This window comes from Delphinapterus leucas, chromosome X, assembly GCF_059928025.1.
Source record: "Delphinapterus leucas isolate spDelLeu-1000000601 "Yukka" chromosome X, BTC_Dleu_Yukka2, whole genome shotgun sequence".
Taxonomy (NCBI): domain Eukaryota; kingdom Metazoa; phylum Chordata; class Mammalia; order Artiodactyla; family Monodontidae; genus Delphinapterus; species Delphinapterus leucas.
Genome location: NC_143150.1, coordinates 39612254 through 39633372, shown reverse-complemented (window position 1 = coordinate 39633372; position 21119 = coordinate 39612254). Strand labels below are relative to the sequence as shown.

The 21119-nt window shown below is 43.4% G+C and overlaps 1 protein-coding gene across 2 annotated transcripts; it reads left to right on the top strand.

The window, feature by feature from the left end:
- The first annotated feature begins 1294 nt into the window (after positions 1 to 1294).
- On the top strand, positions 1295 to 20226 carry PRPS1 (phosphoribosyl pyrophosphate synthetase 1). 2 transcript variants are annotated; one of them, XM_089904224.1, is made up of 8 exons: positions 1461 to 1565; positions 6284 to 6371; positions 9869 to 10052; positions 11497 to 11595; positions 12716 to 12840; positions 15812 to 15985; positions 18087 to 18246; positions 19212 to 20226. In XM_089904224.1, exons 2-8 carry the CDS (start codon positions 6322 to 6324, stop codon positions 19302 to 19304), a joined length of 885 nt encoding a protein of 294 aa, XP_089760350.1. In that variant the 5' UTR covers positions 1461 to 1565; positions 6284 to 6321; the 3' UTR covers positions 19305 to 20226. The 2 variants fall into 2 exon arrangements, with proteins under 2 accessions (XP_022412434.1, XP_089760350.1); XM_022556726.2 differs by lacking the exon at positions 6284 to 6371 and having other exon boundaries at positions 1295 to 1565.
- Positions 20227 to 21119: the final 893 nt, after the last annotated feature.

The following is a 21119-nucleotide window of genomic DNA, read 5'->3' as shown; positions in this document are numbered from 1 at the left end:
CCAGTAGACTAGATGATTTTTTTTTTTTTTTTTTTTTTTTGCGGTACGCGGGCCTCTCACTGCTGTGGCCCCTCCCGTTGTGGAGCACAGGCTCCGGACGCGCATGTCCAGCGGCCATGGCTCACGGGCCCAGCCGCTCCATGGCATGTGGGATCCTCCCGGACTGGGGCACGAACCCGTATCCCCTGCATCGGCAGGCGGACCCCCAACCACTGCGCCACCAGGGAAGCCCAGACTAGATGATTTTTGAAGTCCCTTTTATTTTTACAGCTTGTAGTTATGAGCATTATGGCACTCATAACAAAATTGTATGATTCTAAAATTGTATGATTTTTCTCTTCTAACTCATGGTTGGAATATGTTTAATGAAAATATGGTGAGAATAAAGGCCCTCTTTGGTCCAATTAGCAGTTATCATCATAAAAATAATAAAATAGTGGTGTAAAAGGACACATTAGTAACACGCAGAATATGATGCTGAGGACAACATGAGGCAGACAAGACCAAAAACCAGGTTTTCTGATTCCTCCGGGGTTCTTTATCTGAAGTCCCATAAGTATTCTAAATTTTCTCTCCTTTCCAAGGGTCAGATAAATCAGACCTTTATTGCCCAGATATCGTGGAAAATCCATACTTCATCACTTGTTTGAACATACTTGGTCCCAGCGCTGAAAACAAAATGAGACTTCTCTTGCAGTGTCCCTGGATGACTCAGGTAGCCTGCCCTCAGTCACTTTCCCCTTGGGACTTGTCTGCCAGGCAAAGGCGACACTGAAATTGCTTGTTTGCCCTTTGGATGAGCCTGTGCTATGGGCGTCTGTGAGTGATGCAAACGTGCTTTAATTCAGCCCCATCCTTACAAAAAGACAAAAATCATGTTCAGAAACATACACTCAATCACGTTGAGAAGTCTCCCTTTCATTCAGACGAACTGTGGCTGCCATCCTGATAAACAGATACTCTTAAAAGAAACTGTAAACCAGAGCCAGGCTTGCTTTCAGGTGCTGAAGAAAAAAAGTGACTTGCGGGAAAGATCTGGCCCTACGCGTCACCAGCACCCCTCCACCCCCAGGCAAGCGCGGGTATCTCAGCGTTTTTTAGTCAGCCCTCTCGGACTGCCTCGCTATAGGGGGCGGGGCGATTCCTTAGCCTCGCCCCCTTCAGGGCTTCCAGTCAATCCCTGAGACAGCCGGGTGTAGGCAGAACTACAACAAGGACCCGCCCCTCGCCGGCGCTCAGCTAATCGGAAAGGGCGGGGTGTAAACTTCCCCGCTGACTCCGCCTACCCGGCGCTGGGCAATTTAGAGCCGCGCGCCGGCGGGAATGTAAGATGGCGGAGTAGCAATGCGAAGTGCTTAGCACTGAGTCTCTGGGCCGACTCGGTTCGGGTCTCGGCGGCAGCAGCGATCACCAAGCAAAGAGTGCTTAGGGTAGTTGGCCAAGATGCCGAATATCAAAATCTTCAGCGGCAGCTCCCACCAGGACCTATCCCAGAAGATTGCCGACCGCCTGGGCCTGGAGCTGGGCAAGGTGGTGACTAAGAAATTCAGCAACCAGGAGACCTGGTGAGGATGAAGTTGGGACCCCGACCGGCCTCACCTGCCGGGGCGGCCAGGCGACACTTGGGCAGCAGAGGGTAGGGGTATGGGGCCACCGCGTGAGTTCTGAAGGGCCGGCTTTGGGGGGGGGTACGGGGCAGCTCTGTGGCAAGCGTGCCCCACGGGCTGTTTCCGTTATTTTACCTCTCGCGGGAGGGTCACGTTCATTCTCACCGTGCGGTTGGGTGGAGTCAAGATGGAGCAGGAGGCGAAGCTACTGGGTTTGAAGGCAAGGGCTGGAGGACCCAACGCGGGGATGGTGGCTGCCTAGAGCGGCTAGAGGGAAAAGACGCCTAGGCTCGGCAGTGGGGACACGTGGCTTTGTCGCTTCGCTTTTGAGCCGTACAGATCAGATTGGGTTCTCTTCAGCTCTTAGACCAGCTTGCCTGGGAGATCCTACTGCGTACTGAGCCCTCGTAGTGCTTCTCCTAGAGTCTAAGAAGTAGCTTTTCAATTCGAAACGGTGTCGGTCGGATTTCCTGTTGAGGGAATTTGACATTATGTACTGAGGCCGCCAAAATTAATACTGAGGACTTCCCTTAGATTGGCAAGCGTTGGCTTTTCACATCTTTAGACTCGGAGCCATACTTAAGTTAAATCTAGTTGCTCGGATAAAATGATGCATTAACTGCATCCTGATTGCCAGCATCTCAGTTTGAGCCATCCAGAAAATCTTAGGGAACCTTAATTCTGGAATCCTTGATCTTCCCAAGTGTAGCTACTGGTCTAGACAATACAAAAGCATATTTTTCAGTACCAAAGTCTATCCTGAACTTGCCCACTTCTAACGTTGTGCGGGGGATTTAGGAAACAGTTTTATCCCGGAATATTAAGATAATCGAGAAAAGGTCATGGAGTGGAAGGCCAGGAATGCATAGAGCATTCATTGCAATTCATTCAATTCATTGCAATGAATTGTTTTCATTGCCTTGCTAATTAAATTTGCACCTCCTCCCCCCCGCCCCCCCCCCCCCCCCCCGCTTCTACCGTGCTCCTGCACCTTGGGGCCATCTTAGAGATAGCTTGGTCACCTGATCCTTTCAATACCCCTTCCACCTAAACATAGCATCTTCTGGTTCTGTTAGGTGTTTTTTTGTGTTTCTCGTTGATACCCTGTTGATCAAATCAGAGCAGTGCCCACAGTCTTACAGTCAGTCCTCTATTAAGGGGAAAGTTTACACCAAACCTAATGAATCAGTTAAATTAGTGAAGATTGCTTTGAACATTTTTTCCTAAATGCTTTTGTTCCCTTTTATCTTTCTTTAAACTGTTTACCAAAGTGTAACTCCCCCTATCCTTTGTAGACCCTGCTGATAAGAGCATTCATCTGTAGTGGACAGCTTCCTTCTGGATTCTTGATCATTGTACCATTGGTTGTGATGCAAATGATACTGCAAACACTGATGCCATTTGTAACCAGGCAGTACCTTAGTCAAAAGGCTAGCCGAGCTGCTGTCTTTAGCTTTAACCACAGCATTATGACTCATGGGCTGTAATAAAACAAAACAGGACCAGACTTTGCAAGTGGCACTATAGCTAGGGGACAAGAATGATTTTCATTTAGAGGTTTTTTTGGTTCCCCTTAGAGAACTGTGACTATTAAGTCCTTTTCCTATGCTTCATGAAAAAATACAAAGATTTTTTTTTCTTTGTGGACCCTCTGCCTATTGCAACACATCAGGACCTGAGGCTATATTGGGAGAGGGGAGGGGGAGAACACTTTACTGTTCTAACTGATTGATTTATCGGAATTAGCAGGAGTCCCAGTGTACTTCCCTGAGATAAAAAGCTGAATTCATTTTTTTTTTTTTTTGCCGTACGCGGGCCTCTCACTGTTGTGGCCTCTCCCGTTGCGGAGCACAGGCTCTGGACGCGCAGGCTCAGCGGCCATGGCTCACGGACCTAGCCGCTCCGCGGCATGTGGGATCTTCCCGGACCGGGGCACGAACCCGTGTCCCCTGCATCGGCAGGCAGACTCTCTACCACTGCGCCACCAGGGAAGCCCCTGAATTCATTTTTAAACAACTGGACAGTAACATGCTTGGAAACATTGGATAAGATTAAGCCCAATGTGGAAAATTGCTGACTGGTTAAGTTGCCTTGTTTCTGGCTTAATCATTAGCTTTTTGGTTCCTTAGATGTTCTGAAATCTTCATTGAACATAATCGAATATGTTGCTTATGGAGCTTCCCCTTACCTCCCTCCCCCAACCTTTGGCTTTTCTGCACTGCATAAGTGGTAACTGCTGCCCTGTGTGACTCTTGGGATCTAAAGGTCACGGACAGGGCAGCTCAGTGGGTGCTTTGGGTCATCAGATGGGGAACTGCAGAGCCCATCCTCAAATGAGACTGTTTTGCAGCAATTTGGCTGAACCTCAGGGGTTGATGCTGTCTTGAGTAGCTTTCTTCTGACGTCAGGATCATCCTTTGCTGTCCAGTTTTTTAGTTTTTTCATATACATATAGATTTAATTAATTAATTAATGTATTTATTGGCTGCATTGGGTCTTCCTTTGCTGTGCGCAGGCTTTCTCTAGTTGCTGCCAGTGGGGGCTGCTCTTCGTTGCCATGCGAGGGCTTCTCATTGAGGTGGCTTCTCTTGTTGCAGAGCACAGGGTCTAGGCGCGCAGGCTTCGGTAGTTGTGGCTTGTGCGCTCTAGAGCACAGGCTCAGTAGTTGTGGCACGCCGGCTCAGTTGCTCCAAGGCATGGGGGATCTTCCTGGACCAGTGTTCGGACCAGGGCTCAAACCGTGTCCCCCGCATTGGCAGGCAGATTCTTAACCACTGCGCCACCAGGGAAGCCCCTGCTGTCCTGTTTTTGAGGAAACATACATACATATATGTGGGTGTATGACACACACAAATAACTATGAGAGGTTAAAGGTTCAGGCTCTGGAATCAGAGAAGCTGGGTTTGAATCCTAAGTCTTTCTTTGCCTCAGTGATCTCATCTCTAAAGTAGCATCTACCCAGAGTCTATTGTGACAATTAAATGAGATAGGAGTAAAGTTCTTAGAAAATTGTCTAACAAATTCACAGTGTTGGTAAGGGGTGGTGATGGTATTGCAGAAAATGTGGAAAATATAGAAGAGGACAGAGGGGAGAAAAGACATTCCAAATAATTCCACCACCCAAGATAAACTTAACATTTGATTTATGAACTTCCAGATGTTTGTTTGTTTATGTACTTTTTTTAAAAAGTAAGATAGGTTGTTTATAGCTTTCTTCACTCAGCAATATATTTTGAGTAGTTTCTCTTAATATTTAGTCTACATGGTTTTAAATAGCTGTATAGTCTTGTCATGGTTTTACTATAATTTTAGATAAGCAAGTCTATTACATATTTAAAAGTTTTGATCTGATTCTTTTATATGAAAACTCTTGAATGTAAATCTTTTGACTGTTTCTGATTATTTCCTTAGGATAAATATCTAGAAGGGGAATTACTAGGTTAACGGGTATACACCACTTCTCAGGCTTTTTTTTTTTTTTTAATTTTTGGCTGCGTTGGGTCTTCCTTGCTGCGTGCGGGCTTGCTCTAGTTGCGGTGAGCGGGGGCTACTCGTTGCGGTGCACGGGCTTCTCACTGCGGTGGCTTCTCTTGTTGTGGAGCATGGTCTCTAGGCACGCGGGCTTCAGTAGTTGTGGCACATGGGCTCAGTAGTTGTGGCTCACGGGCTCTAGAGCGCAGGCTCGATAGTTGTGGTGCACGGGCTTAGTTGCTCTGCGGCATGTGGGATCTTCCTGGCCCAGGGCTCGAACCCGTGTCCCCTGCATTGGCAGGCGGATTCTTAACCCCTGTGCCACCAGGGAAGTCCCTCTCAGGCTTTTTAATACCTATTGCCAAATTTGCTTTCTAGAAAAGTTGAACGAGTTCTGCTATCAGCAATGATGATATTAATAATTAATAAATAGTGAATGCTTAAAATGTGCTAGTTCCTATGCTGCGCACTTTATACACATCTAATATTTAATCCCCTCAACACTGCTCTGAGGGGGTACTCTTACTATCCCCATTTTATGGATGAAGGAACTAAGATTCAGAGGTTAAGTAACTTGCCCAACTCTGAGTATTTTCTTTAAATTTTTTGCTGTTACAGTATTCATCTGGCTTTTGAAACTTCTGAATGTACTAAATTTTTTTTATTGAGGTATAGTTGATGTACAATATTATATGCTTCATGTATACAACAAAGTGGTTCACAATTTTTAAAGGTTATATTCCGTTTATAGTTATTATAAAATATTGGCTGTATTCCCTGTGTTGTACAATATATCCTTATAACTTATTTATTTTATACATGGTAGTTTGTACCTCTTAAATCCCCTACCCTTATCTTCCCCTTCCCCCTTCCCTCTCCCCACTGGTAACCTCTGGTTTGTTCTCTATATCTGTGAGTCTGTTTCTTTCTTGTTATATGTACTAAATTTTTGGACTCAATTCTCTTCAATATTTTTAAATAACTTTGGTTTATTTGGTTACTCTGGATAGGCTGAGAGGGGGATGACTTTAACCTTGGTTGCCTAGGATTTTCCTAAGAACTCTAACCTTTGTTAGTTAATCCCATATATTTTGCACGTGCCAACATCCATCTAAATTCTTGAGATTTTCTTAAGAATACCACCAATCAAAAGGCACTTTTAGATTCACTTTATTTCCATTTTATGTTTATGTTTCCCACGCCAGGTGTAGAGGACACGATTGGCTTTTTATTGGCAATCAATATGCCTGACTTTCATTCTCCCCCAGAGAAGTGGAGAGCTTGGTCAAGGAGGTGAGGTGGCAGGGGGGGCAGGGAGTGAAAAATTAAAATAAAATAAAATAAAATAAAATTTTCTTGAAAAATAAAATAAAATAAAATTTTCTTGAAAAATAAAATAAAATTTCTTCAGTTTTGAAGTTGCTGGATATTTGAAGTACTCAGTCAGGGCCCTAGAGTTGTGCACCATAAAACACAGAAGGGACTCAGCCTGGAACCTCTCAAAGGGCAGGCAGCGTTAGTAAAGGAGATCTGGAAGTCTCTTGAAACTCCCGCAGCCTCTTGTTTGGGCCCACCACAGTGAGGAACTTGCAGAGCAGGCTCACCTCCACAAGGTGTTATTTAGTCCTGTCCATTTGAGTGGTTTTTTTAAAAACTTAACATGTAATTAATATAAAAAATCGATAATTTTAATTTTATTTATACCAGCTTCACAGTAAGGTGTGGTATTTCACACTTACTGCGCATCTCAGTTCACCTCCTCAGTCACACTAGCCACATTTCAAGTGTTCAACAACCACTTGAGGCCAGTGACTCCCTTACTGGACAGTGACGCTCTAGGGCCTACACTTTGGATAGCATGCAAGTTGCTCTCCCAGGAAGCCCTCCCTGACCCTCTCGTGCCTGTCCATTTGAATTTAAAACAAAGTCTCCAGAAAGCAATTTTGGCATTAGCATAGTTGACATTGCTGACAGATTTACTTGTTTCCTAAGGCTGATCTTGGTGATTAATAGATGTCTGTTCAGCTGTGTCTTGGGGTCCACAGAATTGCTGTTCAGTTCATCATGTTGCTCAGCATCACTATTTCAGGATCCTGCCGTAAAATTCTTCGTAGCCATTGCGTCCTGGTGGACCCATCAAGTTGTACTTCCACCCAAAATTAAATATCTGTCAGCTGGGTATCTGTAAAAGTGTATGAGCAGATCTGTCAAAACCTTTTGAAGAAACACGTTGGACCCACTTACCTCTAGTGTGAGGTGAGTTACTTTGTGAGGGACGATAAACCTCAGTCTTCCAAATTTTCACAATGGCAGGCCTGCAGAAGGTTCATAAGTGAGCAGATGCAAGAGGCAGCCTAATCCTGAGTGGTATTCATTCATTCATTCATTCTTCCTGTTATAGAACATTTCAAACATATACAGAAGTAGAGAGAACAGTAAATGATTTCCCTGCCATGCACCCATCACCCAGTTCAGCAGTTATCAATTCACGGCTAATCTTGTTTCATTTATTATTCCCCCTCCCCGCCCCCCACAATTGGATTATTTTGAAGCAAACCTTGATATTATGTCATATCACCCATATACATTTCATTAACCACAATACCATTTTCTTGCCTGAAACAAATTAACAGTAATCTCTTAATATCAAATAATTAGCCAGTATTCACATTTGTCTCATAAATGTGGGATTTTTAAACAATTTGCTTGAATTGGTATGCAAATAAGGTCCATACAGTGCAATTGGTTGATTTTTTAAATGTATTTATTTGGCTGCATTGGGTCTTCGTTGCTGCACGCGGGCTTTCTCTAGTTGCGGAGAGCGGGGGCTACTCATTGCGGGCTTCTCATTGCGGTGAGCGGGGGCTGCTCGTGCAGGCTTCTCATTACAGTGGCTTCTCTTGTTGCGGAGCACGGGCTCTAGGCACGCGGGCTTCAGTAGTTGTGGCATGTGGGCTCACTAGTTGTGGGTCGCAGGCTCTAGAGCGCAGGCTCGGTAGTTGTGGTGCACGGGCTTAGTTGCTCTGCGGCATGTGGGATCTTCCTGGACCAGGGCTTGAACCCCGTGTCCCCTGCATTGGCAGGCAGATTCTTAACCACTGCGCCACCAGGGAAGTCCCTCTCAGAATTTATTATTTAGTTATTTATTTATCTATTTGGCTGCATTGGGTCTTAGTTGCAGCATGTGGGATCTTCATTGCAGCATGCGGGATCTTTCATTGCAGCGCATGGGCTTTTCATTGTGGCACACGGGCTTCTCTCTAGTTGTGGTGCGTGGGCTTCAGAGTGCAAGGGCTCAGTAGTTGTGGTGCACACGGGCTCTCTAGTTGTGGCACGCAGGCTCTAGAGTGCATGGGCTTAGTTGCCCTGCAGCATGTGGGATCTTAGTTCCCTGACCAGGGATTGAACCCACTTCCCCTGTGTTGGAAGGCAGATTCTTAACCACTGGACCACGAGGGGAGGCCCCAAGAGCTAGCTTTTTGTTTCAGTGGTTTTTCTCTATTGTTTTACTGTCTTTAACTTCATTGGTTTTTGCTCTTATGTTTATATTTTCTTCTGTTTACTTTGGGTTTATTTTGCCCATTTTTCAGTGCCTGAAGGTTTACCTCCAAACATCCCGAACAAATGATTTTTCCTCTTTGTTCTGGCTACCAGGAATCTCAACTTCCCTGTTCTAATTGCTTTCTGGTTTGATTTTTACTCTTTGCTTTTATTTCTCTTGCTTTACAATATAAGCTAACCCCATTTTTTAAAAAGTAGGATCCTGGGATTGGAGACTCAGTGCTTTCACTGCCGAGGGCATGGGTTCAATCCCTAGTCGGGGAACTAAGTAACAATTGTTACTTGGATTGGAAAGGAATAAATTTTAAATAATAATGAGCTCTTATATCAGCTTCTGGCAATGGAATTACTTCCTGTTGAAGAAGTTTTTCTCTTCATCAGTACAGGTTATCAGCTGTTCTGGTCTACTTGCCTACACACGCTACACATGCACGCATGCCCATACATCCACACACACACCCCACCTCACCTAGAGGATTAATTGGGGAAATGGTGTTGCTTTGAGGTGTCACTGAGGTTATTATTTTTTAATAAGTTATTCTTGGTAAGGATCCAAGTATGAATATTAAAACTTTCATTTTATGGTAAAATATAGTGTTACTCCATAATTAGAGTAACTTCCTGTGGAATTTTTTAAAATAAGAATTACTAATTGGACCAGAGTACAGTTAGCATAGAATGAAGGCAGGGACCACATCTGTTCACCATCGTATCCCTGGCACCAAGCAAAGTGACTGGCGATGAACATTTAATATTTGTTCAGTGAACTGCCAATGTGGTAGATGTAGTACTATCTTCTGTAGAAGGCATCATTATAGAATGGTAGTGATTCATTCCTTATATGAGCTTTCTACTTCTTTTGTTATATATGGATTGTGACAGTCATAGATGCTATATCAGATTTGCATTCAGTATATGAAATGAGATACAGCCTGCCTACTGAAATTATAGTCCAGTCACTTCTAAGTGCCTTAGCCAATCTTTTTCATGTCATATCACCTATAAAAGCAGGTAATATCTGTATAGTACACTGGAGTAAACTGAGGCAGTAAATAGAGGGACTCCTCTGGGGAATCTCCTGAAGTCTGAGGGGATCAAGACCACATGCAGCTGTAACCCATTCATAGCATACTAGTGGGGAAGCTGTGTTTTTTAGACCTTACTGTCTGTAGATGTACAGTATAGTGCTTTAAAATCTATTGCTTTTGTTGTCCTTCCTTTTCCTGTAGCGTGGAAATTGGCGAAAGTGTGCGTGGAGAGGATGTCTACATTGTTCAGAGTGGCTGCGGTGAAATCAACGACAATCTAATGGAACTTTTGATCATGATTAATGCCTGCAAGATTGCTTCAGCCAGTCGGGTTACTGCAGTCATCCCATGCTTCCCTTATGCCCGGCAGGATAAGAAGGATAAGGTAGGAGCGGAATCTTTTTTTTTTCTTTAATTCTTTTTTAAAAATCAGGGGAAGCAGGAGCACTTGCCCAAAGTCAAAATCTTCCTTAATTATCAAATGTATATTTAGAGGATATTACTTTTTTTATCTTAGGCATTACCTGATTTTCACAGCAATTGGTGTGATTGGTTTGTATAAAGTAACACATTTGCAGTCTGTCTGTTTTATTCCAGTCATATGTATGTGACTTTTGGCTAACTCACTGCTATTTTTTCATTGTATCAGCAAGACTAAGCACCAGCTCCCATGGAGTAGAATATTTTTTTAAACTATGGTAGCTCCTCTGGGACCCTCTTGGTTCTAGTGGCGACCTCTTCATATAACTTGAAGTCAGTTACATGAATACTTGGTCTCATTACACACACGCGCGCGCGCACACACACGCACACACACATCTCACCTCATTTGGAGTATTAGAGGATAAAGCATATATGTAAAACTTTGCAGGTCTGTTGTAATTGATGCCCAAATTTTACATACAATGCCTGGGAGAAGGCCAGATATTTTTATTTCAGTAAAATACAGTGCTCCTACAGAGTAGAGTAAAGGGCATGGGCCTTGCTATTTTATGGTGCAGCCAGGTGTGTTTACCTGTTATTAAAGGGGGTTGAGGTTACTGGAACATTGGCCTCCGGATGAGTAAGGGAGTGGTGTAATTTATAAAATAAAACTATAATTTCCATCCTGTGATGTGTCTTTAATTTTATTTATTTATTTATTTATTTTTGGCTGTGTTGGGTCTTCGTTTCTGTGTGAGGGCTTTCTCTAGTTGCAGCGAGAGGGGGCCACTCTTCATCGCGGTGCGCGGGCATCTCACTATCGCGGCCTCTCTTGTTGCGGAGCACAGGTTCCAGATGCGCAGGCTCAGTAGTTGTGGCTCACGGGGCTAGTTGCTCCGCGGCATGTGGTATCTTCCCAGACGAGGGCTCGAACCCATGTCCCCTGCATTAGCAGGCAGATTCTCAACCACTGTGCCACCAGGGAAGCCCCTAATGTGTCTTTAAATGTTGACACGTTAGATGTTACACAGGTTTGAGTATGTATGTGTTAAAAGAGATTTTAATAAAATTCTTTCAAAAAAGATTTTTAAAGTCTGAGTAATTTAAATAATGGAGCATTGGAAACACTTGAATAGGCAGAAAATATGTACGTGAAGAAAAAGAAAGGTAGGGAAGGTATTTTCTTTTCTGAAATATGTATCTTGATTTGGAAAAATGATAATCCACTTCATATTTGTGCCAGATTGTGATCTACTCAAAGTCAGTGGCTGTGTCACTTTTTATGAATTTCCTGGTAGCACAGTACCTTAAACACAGTAGGTGCACAGTAAATAAGTGCTTCTTGAGCAAATGAATTGTTTCTCAAATTGGCTTTTTTTTTTTTTTCTTTCCTCCCCTCCATTTAGAGCCGGGCTCCAATCTCAGCCAAGCTTGTCGCAAATATGCTCTCTGTAGCAGGCGCGGATCATATTATCACCATGGACCTGCATGCTTCTCAAATTCAGGTATCAGTGGAAGCTAAGTATTAGCTTAGGGATTATTAGGGATTAGAAAGGGGGTAGGAGAGGACTGAATGCTGAAAACCGTAGGGAAGCAAAAACTGCCCAAGTACAGCTCAAATAAACTAGACATTGATGACATTTTCAACATCCTCACCTTAAGCATAGATCATGATCTTAGCCACGTGGGGTGGTTGGACAGGGAGGCCGTCTGGGATTCTGGGAAGCATGTAGGCTTTGGCATCAGACTTAGTTTGAATACTGGCTCTGACACTAACTAGCTTTGTAACCTTGGGCAGGTTATTTAACTTCTCTGAACACACACTGCTTTGTTATTGTGAGTATCAAGTAAGATATTAAATTCATAGTATAACACCTGGCTCATGAAAGATACGAAATAAATGGGAGCTGTTATTGTCATCATTAAATTTAGAGCCATAGATATTGGAACCTACCTTCTATACTAAACAGAGTTAGGGGAGCAGAATACCACCTTATAGTTTATACTTTTTAAAGAGACTTTGAAATCATTATCATTGGAGGCTTCTGGGAATTCAGTGAGATACAGGACAGGTGATTATACCCATTTTATAGAAGAGGAACAGATTAGTTGTGAAATACAACTAATATGTAGCAACTAGTGTTAGAACACAGATCTCCTGACTTCTAGTTACTGTGACCATTTATTGTAAATGGCTTCCATTAAGTTTATATACCATAGCATCTCTAACCTGTTTACCAGTTAGTTTTTGCTCCTTAACAAACCAGCCCAACATTTACTGGCATAAGGTAGTAAGCATTTATTACCTCATGGGTCTGCACGTTGGCTGGGTAGTTCTGGTCTTGGCTGGACTTGGCCGTTTTTCCCAAGAGCTTGCTCATGTGCCTGTGGTCAGCTGTGGTGTAGCCGAGGCCTGGCTTTGCCCGTCGTGGCTGGGCTCTCTTACATAGCCCAGATTCGAGGAGGCTGTTTTTACAGTCTGCCACACCGGGCATGCCTTCTGATCAGTTTGAATGTTGCAGTAAAGTATTCTGTTGGCAAGTTACTATTCTCTTTGTGTTCATTATTTGTAAATGGAAGAGAAGGAAAACAAGCAAAACTGACCCAGCTTCTTTCTTTCTATAGGGCTTTTTTGATATCCCAGTGGACAATTTGTATGCAGAGCCAGCTGTCCTCAAGTGGATAAGGGAGAACATCTCGGAATGGAGGAACTGCACGATTGTTTCACCTGATGCTGGAGGAGCTAAGAGGTATGGTTGAAAGTCATGTTATTCCCAACGTACTGGGGAAAAGCTTTCAGACAGTTGTGTCAGAAAACGATGTTTCTCTATTGAAGTGAATTTTTCTCTTCTTGAAGTATAGTTGATTTACTATGTTGTGTTAGCATCAGGGGTACAGCAAAGTGATCTGAAAAAGACTATATATATATATACATACATATATATGTATGTGTATATATATATACACATATACATATATATATACACATATGTATATACACATATACACATATATATATATAGTCTTTTTCAGATTCTTTTCCATTATAGGTTACTACAAGATATTGAGAAGTGACAGTTTTTAAGTACTTGGATGTGCCGGTAGCTAGGACATGGGCTGGATATGGTTTTACTCACTCCTCTTCTACTGGCCTGAGTCACTACCTGAAAGACAGCAGAGGTGCACAAAATAGTCTGGCATCGTGGGCTTGACCATAACCCAACAGTGACTCAGCGCTGCAGGGCTAGCAACAGCGCTGTGACCCATCAGGAGGGGGAGGAATTTGGTTTTCTAATGAATGGCACCTGCTATCGAAGCCCATGATAATAGTGAACAAGTAAGCTTTTACATACCTCCAAATGGTTGGTTAAACCGTTTTGATCCTTTAGATTAAAATATTAAGCAGGAAGGAAAAGAAAGTGTGGTGATTTTATTTAAGCCAAGCTCTGAACATTCTAAACAAACTGATTGCCAGGGATTGCCAGTTGCAGTGCTTCAGCTCACGTGGTGCAGACTAAGAGCTTTTCATTTCTTTAGCGGCTCACTCGTTAGTAATGCATTCAAAAGCGTGACACATGTTCTTGTTGTGGAAATAGAATGAAGAGCTACAAAACACATGATTAGGAAACGCGAATTCAGATCTTTGCAAAAGCCATTCAAACCTTCAATGACTGTTTCTCAACAACCTCTTTATTTCAGGAACGTCAACAGAACTGATAAGCTGAGAGCTTGAGTTCTGTTCTCCAGCCAGATGTATGGCTTTGTGAGTCCCTTGTCGCTAGTTACCATCTGTAATACTAGAGACGGAGCCTAAAACACATCCCCCTCATGGTGGTTGTCATACTTGGGAAAATCGTCTTCCACAGAGACATAGAAAACAGTCACATTTGAAATAAGTAATCAAGCACGATTTTCTTTCCAAAGTTGGGTACAAAAAAACTGCCTTCAGTAGATGGTTTATTGCTAAATGATTTTGTTTGTTTGTTTATAATTTTCTTTTAGTGATGAAAGATTTTCAAAGTGAATGGCTATCACGTCTGTCTTGGCAGGGTTTTTGGACTAGGTAGAGATTCCTGTGTGATTGTGACTTGCACGTAGTTCTACCATCAAGGATATAGGGAGTGACTTTTTTGAGCCCTTTACACTTTGTCAGTCACTGAGTTTGTTGGCCATTGAGTGTGGACGGTTTGGGATGCTTGAACTAAGTGATCATGCATTTGCCTCTGCTAAATAATCATTCCAAGCAGATTGGTAACCTTTTTTTTTTTTGGCTGCGCCGTGCGGCATGTGGGATCCTAGTTCCCCAACCAGGGATCGAACCTGTGCTCCCCACTTTGGGAGCACAGAGTCTTAACCACTGGACCACCAGGGAAGTCCCAGGTTGGTAACTCATGTTGTTATGTGCCCATGCAGTAGGAAAGGAGAGCACAGGGTATGGGTTGTTTAGATCAGGTGTAAATGTTGCCTAGGTTGTGGTCCAAGTCTTGTTTGTTCTTTATTATATGGTCACAGGTTCTCCCTTATTCAGCACAAACTCGAGATATGTGACCATAGCCACAAGGGAAATAGGACATAATGCTCTGGTTGGATCAGTATTACATTAAAACACAAAACGCAAAGCATAGGCCTCTTCACCCATAAGAAGGATGGCATGGTGGAGCGTAGTCGTATGTGTCACTGGGGCACCACAGTCATATACACTGAATGGATTGCTGTTTGAGTGGTTACATGGTACTTTGTCGCCAGAAAGATTTGTTTTCTATCCCACCTTCTAGTCTGGTTTGTATTGCCTTGTAATTTTTTTTTTTTTTTTTTTTTTTTGCGTTACACGGGCCTCTCACTGTTGTGGCCTCTCCCGTTGCGGAGCACAGGCTCCGGACGTGCAGGCTCAGCGGCCATGGCTCACGGGCCTAGCCACTCCGCGGCATGTGGGATCTTCCCGGACGGGGGCACGAACCCGTGTCCCCTGCATCGGCAGGCGGACTCTCAGCCACTGTGCCACCAGGGAAGCCCTTGCCTTGTCATTTTAAAAAAAGGAATTTTGTTTTGATTTGGAGATGCTTTGAGCTGTACAGCAAGATGCCTGGTTTGCCCAGTTAATTGGTAAAACTTTTTTTCTAGCAGTCCTTAAAGGAATTCCCAAGCTTGGTGTCCAGGTACAGTTGACATTGACAGCTGGTGGATCACTGAGGGGAGTGTGATGAGGGCGTGGGCATTGGAATGGGCTGGGTACTGCTCCTCTCCCACCAAGTTCAGGTTCACTTCTCACCACATCCGCATGTCAAATCGGGGTGATCTACACTCCCGGCATTAGTTAACCAAGTCACCTCTCTCTTCCCTTTCACTGCCAGTCTAGTAAACGAACGTGCCCTAGCGTTCATTATACCGCTTCCTGGGACTGGTGAGGGTGTCTGTCTTCCCCTACAGTAACCCAGAATGAATTGTAATCTAAGTTTGACTAATACATTCATAAACTGCTCTCAGGGTATGGAGGCATTAGTCTATGAAACCCAGTTTGTGATGCCAATCAATTCCGGTTGCTTTCTTCCAACCCTGGGAACTGTTGGGTTTCAAGGAGTCTTCTCCCCCAGAAAACAAGCCCATCCTTTATTTCCTTTCTTTGTCCTAAGACACACACGCACACGCACACGCACACGCACAGGCACACGCACATGCACAGGCACACGCACACGTTTTAACTGTGAATACCCTGTGTTGCAGAGTGACCTCCATCGCAGACCGGTTGAATGTGGACTTTGCCTTGATTCACAAAGAACGGAAGAAAGCTAATGAAGTGGACCGCATGGTGCTAGTGGGAGATGTGAAGGACCGGGTGGCCATCCTCGTGGATGACATGGCTGACACTTGTGGTACAATCTGCCACGCAGCTGACAAGTGAGTGCCTAGTGGTGGAGCTGGGGGTTAGAAGTAAAAAGCTAACTGCTATCTGAATGCCCTAATCCTGCTGATTCTCTTTGGAACTGAATTTGAGGAGATGATAACTAGCTTTCTTTTGTCACCCTAGGCTAAAATTGCAATGCATGTAAATTGATAAGTATTATTTTTTTCTCTAGATTTTCTTAGTTTTATTTTTCCTTGTTATTGTGCTAAACTTTATGTAACATGAAATTTGCTGTTTTAACCATTTTTAAGTGTGCAATTCAGTGGCATTAGTTGCATTCACAGTGTTGTGCAACTGTCACCACTATATTTCCAAAATTATCTCATCATTCTAAGTACTCTACTTTTGATAGTTTTTTTTTTAAGATTTATTTATTATTTATTTATTTATTTTATTTATTTTTGGCTGCGTCGGGTCTTAGTTGCAGCACGCGGGATCTTTTGTTATAGTGCATGGGCTCTTCATTGTGGTGCATGGGCTTCTCTCTAGTTGTGGCGTGCGGGTTTTCTCTTCTCTATTTGTGACGTGTGGGGTCCAGAGCACATGGGCTCTGTAGTTTGCGGCATGCAGGCTCTAGTTGAGGTGCACAAGCTCAGTAGTTGTGGCACACGGGCTTAGTTGCCCCGTGGCATGTGGGATCTTAGTTCCCTGACCAGGGATTGAACCCATGTCCCCTGCATTGTAAGGGGGATTCTTTACCACTGGACCACCAGGGATGTCCCTTGATAGTTTTTTAAAACAAGTTAAGGTAAAAAATCCATATGCCTGAGGAGACAGAAATAGATTCTCATGTTTCTATTTTACCTAAGCTAGAATCCCTGGCCTTAACCTTTTGACTGTTCATGTTCGCTGCTACTACCCTCATTCGTATTCCTTCTCGTCGTTTGCCTGCACTGTCCTGAACCGCCTTCCCTCTGCTCTCTGCTGCCAGTCACCAGTCTCTTACCTCCCCAGTCCATCTTTCACATTGCCACCATACTCGCTTATCTTCCTAAAACTAAGACTAGACTCCCCTCATGCCTCCTTTAAAACCTTAAGTGGCTCCCCACTGCTTATAATCCAAGCCAGTATGGACAGCATTGTTTCTCATAATTTGTTTTTTAAATCTCCAGGTATCCGTGCCTTGCACAGTGCCTAGCATATATGTATAATAAATGCTTAAAAAAAAAAAAAGACTTGTGTGCTCTCCTGGTTTGGATCCTGGAGTATACATTTATAAAACTCCTTTTATCATATTAGTAAGTTAATGCTAATTGCTCTTAACAGATCAACTCCCTGAACACAGTAAAGTTTCTTTCTTGTTCATGGTATGCTCCAACGCAAGTATTCCCCTTTCAGTCTCGTGGTGCTGCATCTTTAACATTTCCATTTTGTCCAGCCAGAAAGGGAAAGGAGCATGGAGGATCATCCGTGGGAGATTTTACAAGCCTCTGTCCACATTTAGATAGCCAGAATTGAGTCACATGGCCACACCTAACTATGCAAGGGAGGCTAGGAAATGTCCAGCTGTGTGCTAGGAAGAAGAGGAGACAGATTTTGTTGAGCATAGAAGTCTGTGCCACAGTCCTTCTACACTAATCCAAACCTATTCAGATAAGTTCTTAGTCTGTTTCTCTCTCCTTGCTATCGACTGAATTGTATCACCCTAAAATTCAGCCCTAACCCCCAGTGTGATGGTGTTTGGAGATGGGATCTTTGGGAGGTTATTAGGTTTAGGTGAGGTCATGAGGGTAGGGCTCTCATGATGATATTGGTGCCCTTATGAGAAGAGACACCAGGGAGCTCCCTCCCAACCCCACCCCCTATTCTCCCTCTTGGCCTATGCACACAAAGAGGTCATGGAAGCATATAGCGAGATGGTGGCCACCACCAAACCAAGAGAAGAGGTCTCAGAATGAAACCTACCTTGCTGACACCTTGATCTTAGACTTCCCAACCTCCAGAAACGAGTGAGAAATAAAATTCTGTTTAAGCCATCCAGTCTGTGGTATTTTGTTATGGCAGCCCAAGTTGACTAAGACATTCTTCTTCCCTAACTCGGATTTTATAGTGACAAGTAAGACTACTCCTAATCAACTCTGCTTTTTCCTCTAGACTTCTCTCAGCTGGAGCCACCAGGGTTTATGCTATCCTGACTCATGGAATCTTTTCTGGCCCAGCCATTTCTCGCATTAATAATGCATGCTTTGAAGCAGTAGTTGTCACCAATACCATACCTCAGGAGGATAAGATGAAGCATTGCTCCAAAATACAGGTGAGGCTGAGATTCTTGCAAAACAAGACTCCACTGAGTATTTAGGAGGTGGTTACATGTGTTGAATTAGGTGTCTGGGTGGGTTCTAAAGATTTCCTCCTTTGCTCTCAAGGCTTAGTCATCAGGATCTGTGACCCAAAAGGAAAAAGATCACGTGTCTAAATATTCAAACAGCTAGACCTAGAATCTCTGGAGGATGGAGCCCAGGATTCTACATTTTAACAGGCTCTCCCAGTGATTGTGATGCACACTCAAGTTTCCAGGTCCATGCTTTACAGTTTGTGTGTATCACTCTTAACTATTGGCCCCTGCAAACATAATGTGAAACCTTTAAACTTTAAACTGACGGTATGCTCCTTAGAACTTCAGTGTTTCTCAAAGTGTGCTCTGGAAACCACCTAAGTTAATCACCTAGGGTTCTCGTTAAAATGTAGATTCCTTTGCTCTACCCAGGGCCTACAAAAACAGAGGTCATGGGACCGGGACTTTAATTTCCCCAGGTAATTGTCAGACAATAAAGTTTGAGTGCTGTTGCACTAAAAGAACAAGGCCTTGCTTAATTAAAACTATGTACAGTAATCAATTCGCTTTCCATTAGAAATATGGAAATATAATCCACTAGAAATATATGGAATTGGAGGGTTGATATCATTCTTAAGGATTTCATTTTCAGCTTAAATATTCTTTTTTCATTCCTAAGAATTTTTAAATGCCAACTTACCACCATCTTGGTGAGTCTGAGTCAGAGTTTTTCCTCCATAAGCATTTTGACTCTTTCCCAAGTGGTTGGTTATATTTAAAATGTGGGTATGAAGAGCATCTGGCTGTGGGCTCCCTTGGGGAAACAGCACAGTGCAGCAGTCTTAAGAGGAAGGACCCTCATCGGGCTGCTCATCAGTGTCTGCAAACTGGCCAGTCATCTCTGTCTGTATGATACTAACCTGATGCTTGCCTTGCCCTCCTAGGTGATCGACATCTCCATGATCCTTGCAGAAGCCATCAGGAGAACTCACAATGGAGAATCTGTCTCCTACCTGTTCAGCCATGTCCCTTTATAATAGAATAAGTTCTGAGGCTTTTAAAAAATAAAGTGAGTCCCGCCCCTTATTTTCCTTTGGTATTTGATGAAAAATCCAGCAGAAGACCCAACTTGTTACAGTGTAGCTTTCTACATCCCACATCAGGTATATGGGTGTTTCTCCTACATTAGAGAAAGATTGAGATTAACTGCTGGGATTTCCTACCTGTATTGTTTCGTCCTGGCTTCTTTGATCTTGTGAGCCTTGCAGCTTTAACTCCAGCTCAGCTGCTACAAGATGTCAGACTTTGGAAAAAGTTGTGTAAGGGTGTCTGAATGTGTTTGGGGAAGCTCAGACTACTTTGCATGTGAATGCTTCAGCGCCCCACCCCACCCCCAAAATTGTGACAAGTTCTCTAAAGTCTGTACTAAATTCCAGCATGATCCTGGGGCAGCCTGAACCCAGCTCTGGTTGCTGAGCCCCTCTAAGACTGGAACAGCTCTAGGGCAGGAGCCTGAGGGGAGGCAACCCACCATGCAACAAATGCTTCTTGGGAGGAAAAAGCCTGATCCATCACCCTTTGCTTGGATTCTGTCACTTGGAGTCTCCTTTGTCCCTGTTCCTTTCCATTTGGCCTGACCTTCTTTTCCTGGCCAAATATCAACTTGGTCCCAAGTGATCATTGTGCCAGTCTTCTGGAAAGCAAACTCGTTTCCTACTATATAATCTATAACAAGTTACATGAGACTATTTCGCTGTAGCTTAATCTTCCTTAGCCCACTGCCACTGCGGTAGTAGGTTTTAGGTGGTGTTGTAGTGCCTTTTGATTAATTTAACTGTTTAATTGTCATCTTTATTCCTTGGATCTATTTGACCTCTCAGATGACCTGAGATTTCTGTTAAAAAGATTGATGTCACTGTCTCTTGTAGAAGAAACTAATAAAGTTTCTGTTTGATTGTGGGTCTGTATCTGTACTGATCTCTCTGCCAAAGCTTTGGTTTAAGTGTCTTGGCTGCCCAGTGATAGCTCTTACTTCTTTGTTTCTGAGATATTAACTGCATTGAGTAGACACGGCAGCGGTTTTATTCAACTGTAAGACCTTAAGCTGTCTGGGGTTAACTAAGAACTAGATGCAGTGTAATTCTGTGCATTATGCCTGAATTACAGGCTGTATAATGCCTGTTGGATCTCCGGTTCTTTTTCCTGGTGATAGGAATTAGGTATTTTCTCAGAGGAAGAGAGTAGTTTCTACAATTTATTCATTTTGAGCCAATTTTGCCAAATGTGGTAAGACTTCCCTCCATCAGTAGTTGACACACATTTAGCATTTAATTTCAGCCCTTCTAATTATAACGCATTCCAAAATGTTGAGTGAGTTTCTTTTTGCATCGTCAAATAAGGACACTGACTTTTTGGGATGCTAAATGCTTCTGGAGCTTTGTGAAGAGTGCTCCCTTGTCTTTGAAGCCTGGTTCTGCTTTTGTTTTTGCTTTGTGTTGAACACTGGGATATCTACAATGATCTTTTGAAAAAAGTGATTGAAAAGGGACTGAATTGAGCTATGAAGCGTGTTCTTTTGACCCTCTAGCCCTCTTTCACTTCAAGTCTTTGCTCTGGGAGAAGCTGACATGGAGCACTGATGCTATAACTTGCTGATTCTGCTATTTCCTGAAGTATTGGGTCAGTTGATCAGGGCTTGCCATGTCAGAATATTTTGACATCAGACCTGTACTCTGGGCCCCCTTGGGCAATCCAGTTCCTAGGATGAGGTTTTGAGGCCCTCAAGAAAGGCCCTCAGTCCCCATCTTTGATCCCTATGCCCGGGGGGAAGGTCAAGATTCAATTCCCTGTGA